Below are 13,165 nucleotides of genomic sequence, written 5' to 3' on the forward strand. Positions count from 1 at the left end.
CTTTTTAAATAGTGGGGTTACATTATCTACCCTCCAATCCATGGGTAATGATCCTGGTCAGGAGTTTCAAATGTTTGGCCACTGATGAGGATGGTCAAGCATTTCCAACTACGGATGGATTGGGATTTGCAAGAATTCCCAAATTCATTCAGTTCTTGTCCTTCCAGTTTGTACAGATCACTAGTTTTGGAGGTGCAATTGAACAAAAACCTGGCCTGGATTATTGAAGTCTACTTTGTTACATACTGCAACAATAGCTGCACTCCAGATCAGCCATTCTCAAACTTGCTTCTCAGCTATGGCCCTCTTAGGACTCTACTCAAAGTTTATGGGCCACTTTCTGTGTGAATCAGTCAAGTTTTCGACTACATTAAAATAAAATGTTATGTAAGGTGAAAAGAAAGCAAGCTTTTATTTAAATGTGCTGTGACCACGTGTTCCCCCCACCCCACCCCCCCCCAATCCACCCAAGGGTGCCATAGTGCCCCATTGAGAATGGTTGTTCTAGAATATTGGAATTAAATGTTTATGTGATTTAAATTTTACATTTTAAATGTAAATTTATAAATACAGCATGGAAATAGGCCCTTTCAGCCCAAAAGTCCATGCTGCACAATTACTGTTCTGTATTTATAAATTTATATTTAAAATGTAAAATTTAATTCACATAAACATTCAATTCCAACATTGTAGAGCAACCATTCTCAACAGGGCACTATGGCACCCTCGGTTTTAGTGGGGAGGAGTCAGTCACAGCATATTTAAATAAAAGCTTTGTTCTCTTTAAACCTCGCATAACCACATAATATAAATATTCTTAATGATTCTTATGTAGTCAATAGGAGAGAAGAAACCAAAACTTGACTGCTTCACAGAGAAAGGGCCCAATTATACTCAATTGACCTACACCCCAGTATGTTTGAAGGGTGGGAGAAATCCAGAGCACCTGGAGAAACCAATGGTTGTGATCAGGTAGCACTGGACAATGAAGATTTTGCTTCCTGAACACTTTTGGATATATTTAATTGGCATTGGGCTAAAATCACCTGAAAATTTTCCTATCACATTTGTTTTTTAGACATAACCTATTTTTGTGATTTTTCTTTCAGATTTTGTCTACTTCAACCATACAAAACCATGAAGTGCAACATATCATTGAAATTAATTTCATGCATTTGGACTTGGACTTCGTCCCTGCTGATCTTGGTGCAGTCAGTAACGAACATGATAAAAGGTTTCACCAGGGCATTGCGATCATGGAAAAGCAGTATCAGGGCAACTAGAAGCCATCAATGCTGGTCAACTACTGTTGGATACTAACATGACAGGCATCAGATGCTAAGTACATATGAAAATCAGCAGAAAAACATTTTTAGGGCAGTTGAACAAATGCATTATGTCAGCATCATTGTGTGATTAAATATGCTAAATTCAATAAAAGTTAATTTAATGTTTCTCTAACTTCCCTCATGATACAGGAAATCTGAAACGATCTTTGTGTTCAGCTTGAAGTTGTCTATCATAATCCTCAATTTGTTTTCAAGAAGCAAACCTTTTGCATAAAATTGTTGTCCAGTGTCATTGACCTGATCTCCTGTAAATGTGCTGTGGAATTAAGGAAAATTACTTCAAGCACAACCATCTTTTTTTATGCGAGGTATCAATCCAGCCACAAGAGGGTCTTCACCTTAATTCCCATCTACTTTACTCATACTGGAACTCCTGTATTCTATATTCAATCTGACTTATTTTGTTTTAATCTGAAATAGAAGGTGCCACTTTAATTTTCTTCCCCATTTATGTCTTGTCTGAGTGAAAGATATTGGTAAACACAAGTGTTGCAAATAGCAGTGCTCTTCATTCATGACTGACCTCAAAGATTGGTCAAGTGCTTTTATTTTGCAATACTTACCCCCTCCATAAATCTTCGTCCGCGAAGCCAAGCCAAAGTGACTTACTATGGATAAAAAAGTGATAATTTTTGACTTATAATAGTTGCTCTGTCACATCATCATGTAGTGACTTTAATAACATTAATCCTCTGGTATCTGGCATCTATGGGAATCAGTAGATGCCAGATAAGTGCATTTTCTCATTGCTTGAGATTTTCTCTTACAATGCCTAACTAAAATTAATCCACTGCCTCATGATCTGCTGATTTCTGCTCACTAGACAAGTATAATATACGGATACCATGACGAATCTTGAATCTGCTAAGTCATCCATGTGAAAAAGAACACTGTGCCTCAATATTCATCTCTCGTAGAACTCCTTTCTTTTCCTTGCAACATGGGTCCTCATTATACAACCACCTTCTGACCATTTCAAACTAAACAATTCAAAAAGAGCCTGGTCGAGAAAGTCCATCTGGAGGAATGAAAATTTTGACATCAGTGCCAGACTTGATATAAAACTGCATAATTTTCTGAGACTTGGCCTTAATGCCGTAGATTTTTGCTGAGCCATTTTTAGTTTCCTTCATAAGCAACAGTACAACTTTCACCTTTTTCCAGTCTTACGCATAAGCACTACATGCTTATGCCTGGTAGTTTTTCTTTTGGCATGGTAATGGTTATAAGGGAAAATTGTCCAAAATAGTGTCCTGCAAAATGGAATCTTTATTTATTTACATTGGTCACAAGGGTGAACTGTTGCAGGTGTCGCCTGGCACACGAGTGGTGGATTGGCGAACAAACAGCGAGGCACGTCAATTTTAAACTTACGTATTTTTTACCTAATATTTTGATCTTATTTTAATTTTTATTTATTTTCCTCAAGTTTTTTGCCAGTTGCTTGAGGCTGCTGGCTTCTTGAATTGTGGACACCAGAGGCTTTACTGTATACATAAAGCAATAATTTAAAATGTACAGTAAAATCCCTATCTGGCACTTTTAGCAGTCTGATGCCAGATAAGTGGGTATTTCCCAGTTGCTTGAGACTTACTCTTAAAATGTCCAATGAAAACTTGTCTGCTGCCTCATGATCTGCTGATTGCAGACATCTAATATACAGATTTTTGTTTGCTGGTTGATTGAGGCCTCCGGTTCTTGAATTCTAGATACTAGCAGTTTTACTCTATACAGAAAATCTGACTGGAGCACAGCTATAAAATAGAAAGTCTTCATTTTATTCATAACAAATGTAACCTCTAAAGATTGGATGCAAATGGGCAATGAGATGACAAATACATTACAAGAACACAGAGGTTTATAAACAAAACAGTTCCAGGGTCACAGGACATCAGAGCAATCGGTAGTAGATTCACAGGGTTCACACACACGAGAGTCAATAGTCAGGAAGAAGGTATGGCACATTTGAATTATGGAAACAAGAGAGGAGGAAATTTAAGAAACATTTTAGAATGAAGAAAATTTGATATAGTGAATACATTTGCACCAGGTTCTGAAACAATGGCAAAGCATAATTGATTGACGGGAAAGAAAACAATTATTTTTGTTGATAGTTGTGAGAAGATGGAAGACTTTGATGCAGAAAATCACTAAAGCAATGACCATTTTATTATTTAAGGGGAAAAAAAATGGATGAATGGTTACAGAATAGGAAGACAAAAGGCTTGGATCTGAGAACAAGGCAGTGTGATCACTCTTGTGTTGGCACTGATACATTGGATCAAATATTACTCCTTCATGATTTACTCATCCTTCAGAATACACATTTGTGCATTTCGATGTTGCACATTTGTCAAGCAATGTATGAAAGTCATCAATGGTGCAGACTTCACATAGAGCCCTTTATGGATCAAACACTCACCCTATCTAGCAAAGGTTTCACATACAGCATGATTCAAATGGTGGGTCATCAACTAAGAGCCTTCAGCAATCTTCACAAGCACTACATTGCATCTAAACGCTGCTATCCAAATCTGAAACATTTGAACATTGCAATGCACAATGCCAAAAGTAGTTGACAAGGTAGTGGGAAAGTCATTATTTTAGCAAAGAAAATTGGAAACTGTTGGAAAATATGCATCTATCTTCCAATGAAATAACACAGGAGGTAGAAGGCCACACAAGGCTAATCCAGGTATTTATTTGTCTACTGACATAACTTCACACTTTTTACTTTACTCTGCTACTTTTTAATTTGTGATGACACCCAATTCTGTCATGAGCTCAGATCTTCAATGCCATAGATAAAAGTTACATTTCTTGAAAGAGTCACTGCATTAGAATTAGTAGCAAAATGTTCATAATGTACTATACATTTTGAGCCAGTTTTTAATAAACTTATTCCATAACTTGATGTATAATTCAAAGACAAATACTCACTTTGAAAATGGCCACATGTTGGCATCTCCAAAACCAGACCAGATAAACTAGTGCTTGTAAATTGAGTTTCGGCATTTGATATGCTAGAATTGTAGCATTTTAACATCACAGAAAGAGATTCAAATCAGCGAGTCAATTTTAACTCTCTGCTGACCAATCCAGTTGTTCCCTTATCCTAATCTTTCCCTCTGACACTTTACATATTATTTTAACTTCAAATATTTATCCAACCCACAATTAATTTTTTTTTGGAACCACCTTCTGTGTCCGGCTCCATCCAGATACCTCCCTCTCTCCCTGCCATACCTTTCAAGCTACAATTGAATTTGAATCCATCACATGATTGAGAAATCAATTTAGGTCATTATAATTTGGTATGTAAAAATGATCCTTCACATCACCTCTAGATCTTTTGCCAATCATTTAAAGTTGCCATTGGCCCTTTCATGATACAGTCAGTTTCCCTCTAATAACCACATTAAAACCAATCAATTTTTTTTACTCTCTCAAATCAATTCTCAACCATGAAGATTCTGTAATCTCTGTTTGCAGTGGGAAAGTCCTAATTTGGTGTAATATGCATCAATGTGGTGTAATTTCCCCATTTAAAACTGGACGAATAAAAGAGTGAAATATGAAAGACTGCAGATGGTAGTAAAAACACACAGAAATGCTGGAGGAATGCAGCATCCATAGTAGGTAAAGGTATATTACTAATGTTTGGTGGCTGAGCCCTTCTTCAAAGTTTAAGCAAGGAATAGCAAGTTGTCTGAATTATGACTGAAGAATGGCAGGAGGAGGAGTCCAGACCCACAAAAGGTGTTAATTGGATATGCTAAAAGAAGAGAATTGATTTTGGCTCTGTGAAAGGAGACAGAGAAGATGGAAAGGGAGACAGAGCTGGGGGAAAGACAACAGGGGGAAGAAGAAGGGAAAGTGTAGTTTAACGGAAATGGGAGATGTCGATGTTAATGCAATCCAGTTGGAGGGTGCCCGGATGGAATATGAGGTGTTGTTCCTCTAATGTGTGAGTGGTCTAAGTCTGGCAGTGCGTGAGAACATGGACGAACATATAAGCAAGAGAATAGGATGGGGAACGGAAATGGGTAGTCACTGGGAGATCCACCCACTGCGGAGGACAGAACCGAGATGATCAGTAAAGCGATTTTCCAGTCTGTGCTCCCAGTCTGAATAACAGTCAAAGCTCACTGCCTTTACTTATTAAGTGCAATGGGATAGAGGTTACTCTTTGCCACTTGGCTAGTGCAAACAGAAATATCCCCATTGTGCCTCCTGAATTGATATACAAATTAAAAAAATATGAATTTATAAATTCCAATAATATGGCAAATGTGCAAAATAATTGAAGTATTCCTGGAATGCATTTAATGAAATGGAGGACATGAAACCATAAATGGATGGCTATTGTCTGAATGGTGGAGTCGACATTTACATTCAGTAAATTATCAACAAGAAAATGTTGCAACTAAGCAAGTCAAATCAATTTCTAAAAACATGTATTTACTATACTAATGATCATGATTTATCTATATTACAGAATGTTAATACGCTGGCTGATGTGGAATGTTGCTTTGCTGTTTTTAATAAAGCTTTAACTAAGCTCAGTTAATAGTTATATTTCTTCTTCAAATTAATTCAGATTGCTGTGATTTGAAAATTTAACCACCCTGTGTTTGTTACACTGAAACCTAGAGGGCTCCTTTTGTGAAAATCAACCAACCTCAAAGGAAAAGAAGTTATAGAAAACATGTGTTCTTGCTTGCTGTTTTACTGTAATGTTCTGTATCCAATGTTGAGTCTTGTAATCGTGAAGTGATTCATGATGAGTGCAAAATTACCTTCTGCAAAAAAAGGTAGGATGCTTGTTAAAAAAAAATTGAGAAGATATAATAGTGCAAGTTCCCTAATTTCAGATATAAGGACTGGAACTTTATTGTCAGTTTCCTATTCAAATAATCTGACAGGCAGTAGCAAAAAATTTTTAAAAAGCTTCAATTGTTTTCTAATGAATATCCTTTCCTCACTGTAACATTGTGCTTAAAAAACTAAAGATTTTTCATATTATCACAAATTTGTGGCTTTAGCATATCACTTGCAGTAAAGGAAGAATGCCATATATCCCAAATTTATTAGATGCCAAAGTCCTTAGTAACTTTAAAGTGGAGATAGTGATATCATCACACCTTAAAAGGGACAGCCAAACCCATTGGTTCAGAAGTTGCTGGACATAATATCAGAGAGGAAATTGGTGGCAAAAGGGAGCATCTATTCAGAAGACTGTGGTTATTGCAGCCTGTCAGCACATCCATGCATGTCAATTGAACTAATTTTTTTGAGAGAAATATTCAAGATTCAATATTATTTTATTGCCATGTAACAAAACAGATTTAATATTACATAAAATTGCATTCAATCTGCCGTAAAACAAAGATTTGCAATCTGCAGAATTTTTTTAAATTATGCTGCCCAATTAATCTACGCCACTGGTACGTTTTGAACAGTGGAAGGAAACCAGAGCCCCCGGGGAAAACCCACGCAGACATGGGGAGAACATACAAACTCCTTACAGACCGCATAGGATTTGAATCCTGGGCCGACTACTGGCTCTGTAAAGACACTGGGCTCATCGCTACGCCAACCGTGCTACCCTTAAATTGTCCAGCATCCCTTACAGAGAAAGAGAAGCAAAAGAGACTCCCTTCAGAGTCACTGAGTGTCCGTGGATTTGCCTTCATTGCTCCCGCAGCCTCTGCAGATTCACAAACTTCTCAAGCTCATCCAGAACTCCAGATTCAAACCTCTAACATGATCAGGAAGCCTTCAGTGCCCAAGTCACTTGGCAGTCCCTGTTGCCTGATACCTCATCAGCAGCCCACAGCCTGGGCTGAGTCCTTTGATCACAAGTTGCCAGTAGCCCAAAGCCTCCTCACCTCAAGTCACCAACAGCCCACTGGGCTGTGCACTCTTCAAAAGCAGAGCCCCTCATTGGTATGCTGCTGGGGACACAATTCCATCGGGTTGTCTCCTCTTCTTCTCCTTATCAAAAGGTGCGGGGGATGATCTCTCCATTTTCTGGAGCCCTGCACCAATCTTTAGCTTGCTCGAAGTCTGCAATTACTGAAGACCGCTGCCATCACAAGCGCTGCCATCTTAGCCCCAGACCCCGCAGTCAAAGGGTTTTACAATAAATCATCATCAGCTCCTTTAACAAGCCATTTAAAGCCTGTACCAAGCCCTTGTTAGTCGGACTGGGTGATAGAACCCTGCAGAGCAGTATGGTTTTTTCACTTCCCGTTCTCCCTGGATCCACACCAGTGGTAGCACTGCCACTGTCGCAGCTCCGCCAGCACCACCATTTTCAAATAAATCGAAAAATGCTCCATTTCTATGTGCATTTCTATTTCTTTTCTTTCAGAGTGAATCTGCGCAGTACACCAATGTAAAGTAATTTTTTGCACGTTGAAAAAATGTGTACTCCATTTGTACTTTTGGGGGAATCATCTGGATGTTAGCACTATGAACTCTCCTTTGGAGACTGTGATTGTAATAAAGGGCAGGAATTCCTTGTTGTAGACCAATGGTTCTCCACCTTTTTCATTCCACTCACATACCATTTTAAGTAATCCCTATGCCATAAGTGGTCTGTGATTAGGAAGGGATTGCTTAAGGTGGTATGTGAGTAGGAAGGGAAGATTGAGAATCACGGCTCCAGACCCAATTGTTATTGAAATATTTTGCTTGAGAAAAATTGTTATTGGCCCATTTCCTTTGGAGTTATGAAACTGCACATAACGAATCAATTTGGAATGATTAAAAAAAAATGGTTTGCCACCTTTTTCTTTCCATCCCCATACCACCTTAAACAATCCCTTCCTAATCACAGAACACCTATGGCATAGGGAATACTTAAAGTGGTATGTGAGTGGAAAGAAAAAGGTTGAGAACCACAGCTGTAGACTAATACTCTACTGGAAAGAGTCATTGCAACTGATTAATTATTTTCTTCATCTTTAAATACATTAAGTTCAGTAACAAAGAAGTAGAGGTAATTATGACGGCACTTCTTGCCTCCCAATGAAAGTGCTTGGAACACTTGCCTCCCAATGAAAGTGCTTGAATCACCTCCCAACAAGGCACAGTAATTAATAACCCATATTAACAATGAAGACAAGTTAAATAATTTGCATGTGGATTTAACATGAATGATATTACTCAGTGGGGCACTAAAACAATGAAACTGTTAAATGCAGCAAAGCTTCTTCATTTGCAGACATGAACAAAGATTTGTTTTTGAGAATGTTGTGGTACAATTGCAAAGAGATTAATCTTGTGACTGAAGCCCAACAAATGTCATGAATTTATAATTGGATTGGGTCTTAAAAGTAGCTGTTGCAATGAATAAAGGTATCATTTGATTGGTTTGCCATGCCAACTGGGCAAGTTCTATATTCACCCCGGATCTGTGCTGAATCAGTTCACTTCAGGCAACATTCAATGTGAAAACTTGCTTCTATAACCTTGGACTAGAAAAGGACAAATCAGCCAAAGTTCTTTCTCCGCAGTTGCTGGGATGTGTACAAGTGTGAATGCCATTTGAGGATACGATCAGATTTATCTGCAACATCCCCAAGTCATAACAAGCTGTCTAGACTGACAGATGAAGAATGGTTACATGAGTAAGATACTGGAGATTGATGAGCATCTAGATTAATTTCCCTGCATGAGGCATTGCCTCCAGTCAGAACACAGGAGAAAATGAAATTGAAAAGACACGACATTCTGCAGTCTTTGGATTGCAGTGTATTGTAGCTGAATGCATCATTCATTCATTGGGATGCTCAAGGTGCAAGTATCTCATTCACCAATATCTTGTACATTATTAAAAATTAAACTGTTTAATCATTTTGTTGTTAATCTTGATGCACAGAGAAGTCCAATTTTACTAAAACAAGACAGGAAAACCTGGAAATAGTGGGTTAAACAGTATACATGAAGGGGGAGGGGGAGAGGAAGTTAATGTTTCAGATCGATCATAAAAGATGAAAAACTGTTTAATTAGCAGAAAATAGAGCAAGGCAGAGAGAACTTCAGTGATGGGCTGACATTCAAATGTCATATTAGGGATAGGACAACCAAAACAATCATTGAGGCGGCATTCAGTGGCCCATTCACACGCCTCTCATACACTCGTGAATTATTAGACTGGCACGAACTCCACTGAAGTGGATTGAGATTCAAGTACAAATTTCTGTGACTTGGCATGATTTTTATCTCACATCTACTTGTTTTGTTTCACCTGAAAAGAATCCATAATATTTGCTTCAACAACATATTGAAAGTGAATTCCACATTCTACTTCTAGGCATCATCTTCATGTGCTATGAACAGTAATTTTGAAAACACTCACACATGATTCATATGAATCAAGCACTTTTATAATATTTATGGTGAAATCAAACTTCAGCTTTACCTTTTTCAGAATTCCAGCCCACTGAGTTATTCTTGAATGACCATGCTCTTCCTGCATCATGGAAACGTGACAAAAATGGCATCTCATCTATTTTATGCATTGAGTAATGGTGGGACAGGTACTCCTTAAGAGGTTCAAGGAAATTTTGGTTTACTGTTACTTTTAATTGGGATATTCAGTCAAATTAGGAAACCAGCAATGACTTTTCCAAAGGCAGAGTTATAGGTATAATATCTTGTAGAAAGAGATCTAAACTCAAGTTGATGTTCAATTTTTTTTGTCAGAGTACAAACATGACATTACCTACAGCCCTAAAGTGCAAGAGACTGTCATCAGAAACTTCTTGTTTGCTGATAACTGCGCACTCAGTGCCAGCACAGAGCAGAAGATGCACCTTGAATGGACGGCTTTTCACAAGCCTGCGACAACTTCGATCTCACTATCAGCACCAAAAAGACTGAAGCTATGATCTAGCCTTCCCCAGGAAAGCCATACCAAGAGCCGCGCATCATGGTGAAGGGCCAGAACCTCCAGGCAGTTGACAACTTCACCTAACTGGGCAGAACACTCTCTTGTGCAGTGAACATAGACGCTGAGGTCAACAAAAGGATTGCCAAAGCCAGCATCACCTTTGGGAGACTTTGTGAGAACATCTAGGAGTGGAGACAATTCAACCTTACCACCAAGCTGAAGGTCTACTGTGCAGTGGTCCTTACCACCCTCCTTTACACCAGCGAGACCTGGACTGTCTACAGCAGATACGCCAAACAGCTCAATCACTTTCACCTGAGCTGTCTCCACAGACTCCTCCACATCAGGTGGCAGGACAAAGTCCCTGACACAGAAATCCTGGAATGAGCTTGGCTCTGCAGCGTTTACACCCTCCTGATGAAAGCTCAAGCCAGGTGGACTGGACATGTGGTCAGAATGCCAGACAGCTGATTGCCTAAGCAGCTGCTGAATGGAGAACTGTGTCAGGCCAAGCACTCAGTTAAGGGGCAGAAAAGACATTACAAAGACTGCCTCAAAGCATCCCTCAAAGGCCTGGGTGTCAATATCAACATGTGGGAGACCCTTGCCCTCAGCCATCCAGCTTGGCACAGCAAGGTCATCACAGAAGCCCGTGCTGCTGGTCAGGCGCATCATCGAGGTGCAACGAAAGCGTGCTGTGTGCAAGGCCCGAGCAGCATCCACTGCCACGATATGACCCTCCCACTTGTGTCCCACATGTGGGAGATCCTTTAGAGCCTGGATTGGCCTCACCAGTCACCTCCGAACCCAGAGCCACCAATCTCCAATTTGACTTTGATGTCATGGTCATTTTTCGACTATGAAGGATGAAGAACAACAAGATTCTTTTATCTCCAGAGCAGGCATAATTTCTATTATTGGTAGGGCAAAAAAAAAACATGACTCAAGAGAAAGATAAATAAACCAAGAGAGAAATGTAAACAAAAAAAAGTAAAAAAAATTGACTCTGCAAATACAGAAAAAGCTCAGTAATAAATAATGTGGAAAGTAAGAGTCCTTAAATGAGTCTCTGATTGAGCCTGTTGTTTAGGAGTCTGATGCTGGATAGTTGCACCTCCATACCAGACAGATATGCGACCAGTCAGAATATTCTCCATTGTACACATGTAGACATTTGCAAGAGTCTTTGGAAACATAACCGATCTTCTCAAACTCATAAAATATAGCCACTGGTGTGCCTACTTCATGATGGCCTCAGGATAGGTTTTCAGAGTTGTTGACACGCAGGAATTTGGTTTATGACCCTCTCCACTGCTGACCCAAGATGAAGACTGGCTTGTGTTCTGGTTTCCCTTTTGTGAAATCTTCAATCACTTCCTTAATTTTCCTGATGTTAAGTTCCGGGTTGCTGTTGTGGCACCACCCAACCAGTTGATCTATTTCCTGTACGCTTCCTCATTGCCCTGTGTGATTCTCCTGACAGAATGATGTCATCAGGAAATGTGTAGTTGACATTTGAATTCTGTCTAGCCACACAATAATTTGCGTATGGAGAGTAGAGTGGGCTAAACACCCATCCTTGAAGTGCACCCGTGTTGATTGATTGTCAGCTTGTCCTGGGAGGTGTGGCTCCTTGACGATTGTTGCTGATTCCTGCCAGCAGCATTCCCTGGAGATGTTCTTGATGGTGAGAAGGGTTTTGCCTGTGATGTACTGGGCATTGTCCACTATCTTTTGCTCAGAGGCATTGGTATCTCCAAACTAGGCCATGATGTAGCTGGTCAGCACACGTTCCACCACATATCTGCAGAAATTTTCTGGGGTTACTGATGTTATAAGGAACCTCCATAAACTCCTGAGGAAGTAGAAGCCCTACCATCCTTTCTTCACAATGACATTAGTATGTTGGGTCCAGGAAAGATACTGACTCACAGGAAATTAAATCTCTTCACCTTCTCCACCACTGATCCCTCAATGAACACTGGACTGTAAACCTCTGGTTTTCCCTTCCTGATGTTTACTATCGGCTGCTTGGTTTGGAAACATTGAGAGATCAAAACTAATTCATTCATCATTCTTGCATTTAAAATACATTAAATTGAAACAGATATTCATGTTGTAAGTTATGCATGGAGTTACAAAGTTAAGGGAGGGAAGTTTAGGGGAGACATCAGGGTTTTTTTTTACACAGAGAGTTGTGGGAGCCTGGAATGCCTTGCTGTGGATGATGGGGGAGGCTGAAAAATTCAAGGGCATTTACGAGACTCTTAGATAGACGCATCATTGAAAGAAAAATAGAGAATTATGGGTTGGGAGGGGTTAGTCCTTTTTTTAAGGAAGGAATTTATGGGTTGGCACAGCATCAAGGGCCAAAGGGCCTGTACTGTCCTGTATTATTCAATGTTCTATACTCCTAGTCACAGACTACCCATCCAGGGGAAAACTCCCCACATCTGCTGCTGGAGATTTGACCTTGTCCTCATGTCTGAATGGATTTCCTCCATGTGCTCTGGTTTCTTGCACCCTCCAAACACGTTCGGGGCTTGAGGGTTAATTGGGGACCACAGGCTCATGGGCCTGTTATCATGCTGTATGTCTAAATTTATCATCGCTCCTCCCAGACACGCTTTGAATCTTGAATACTTAAATGAGATTGTCCCCTCTTCTAACACCAGAAAGCACAAGCACAAACTACTTAATGCTTTCTAGCTTCATTTCAGGAGTCTATCAAATGGAACTGTTTGCACCGTCCCCAATTATAATCAGATTAAATTTCAGAATTACTGTGAAACTTGATAATCTGGCATCCTTTGAGACTTTGGTCATGCTGGATGAGCTGATTTTCCAGATGTCATGCCGATTAATACCCAAAACAGTTCTATTCATTTTTTTAACATGTTGCACAGTGATGTAA

The 13,165-nt window shown here is 39.5% G+C and overlaps 1 protein-coding gene and 1 long non-coding RNA gene across 15 annotated transcripts in view; one reads left to right on the plus strand and one right to left on the minus strand.

Moving 5' to 3' along the window:
- LOC138761073 (uncharacterized) overlaps nucleotides 1–5,968 on the plus strand; it is a 34,372-nt gene extending 28,404 nt beyond the window's left edge. Inside the window, exon 4 of the long non-coding RNA XR_011356099.1 lies at nucleotides 1,110–5,968. This is a non-coding gene — a long non-coding RNA (uncharacterized lncRNA). The remainder of the gene's footprint in view (nucleotides 1–1,109) is intronic.
- LOC138760976 (astrotactin-2-like) overlaps nucleotides 1–13,165 on the minus strand; it is a 1,981,947-nt gene that overhangs the window by 264,094 nt on the left and 1,704,688 nt on the right. Inside the window, exon 20 of one of the 14 annotated variants that reach the window (XM_069932403.1) lies at nucleotides 1,913–1,957. The exons of the other annotated variants lie outside the window; for them this stretch is intronic. Within the exon in view, the coding sequence (XP_069788504.1) occupies nucleotides 1,913–1,957 (45 nt within the window). The remainder of the gene's footprint in view (nucleotides 1–1,912; nucleotides 1,958–13,165) is intronic. 14 annotated transcript variants of the gene reach the window in all.

Source organism: Narcine bancroftii, chromosome 1 (assembly GCF_036971445.1).
Source record: "Narcine bancroftii isolate sNarBan1 chromosome 1, sNarBan1.hap1, whole genome shotgun sequence".
NCBI lineage: Eukaryota > Metazoa > Chordata > Chondrichthyes > Torpediniformes > Narcinidae > Narcine > Narcine bancroftii.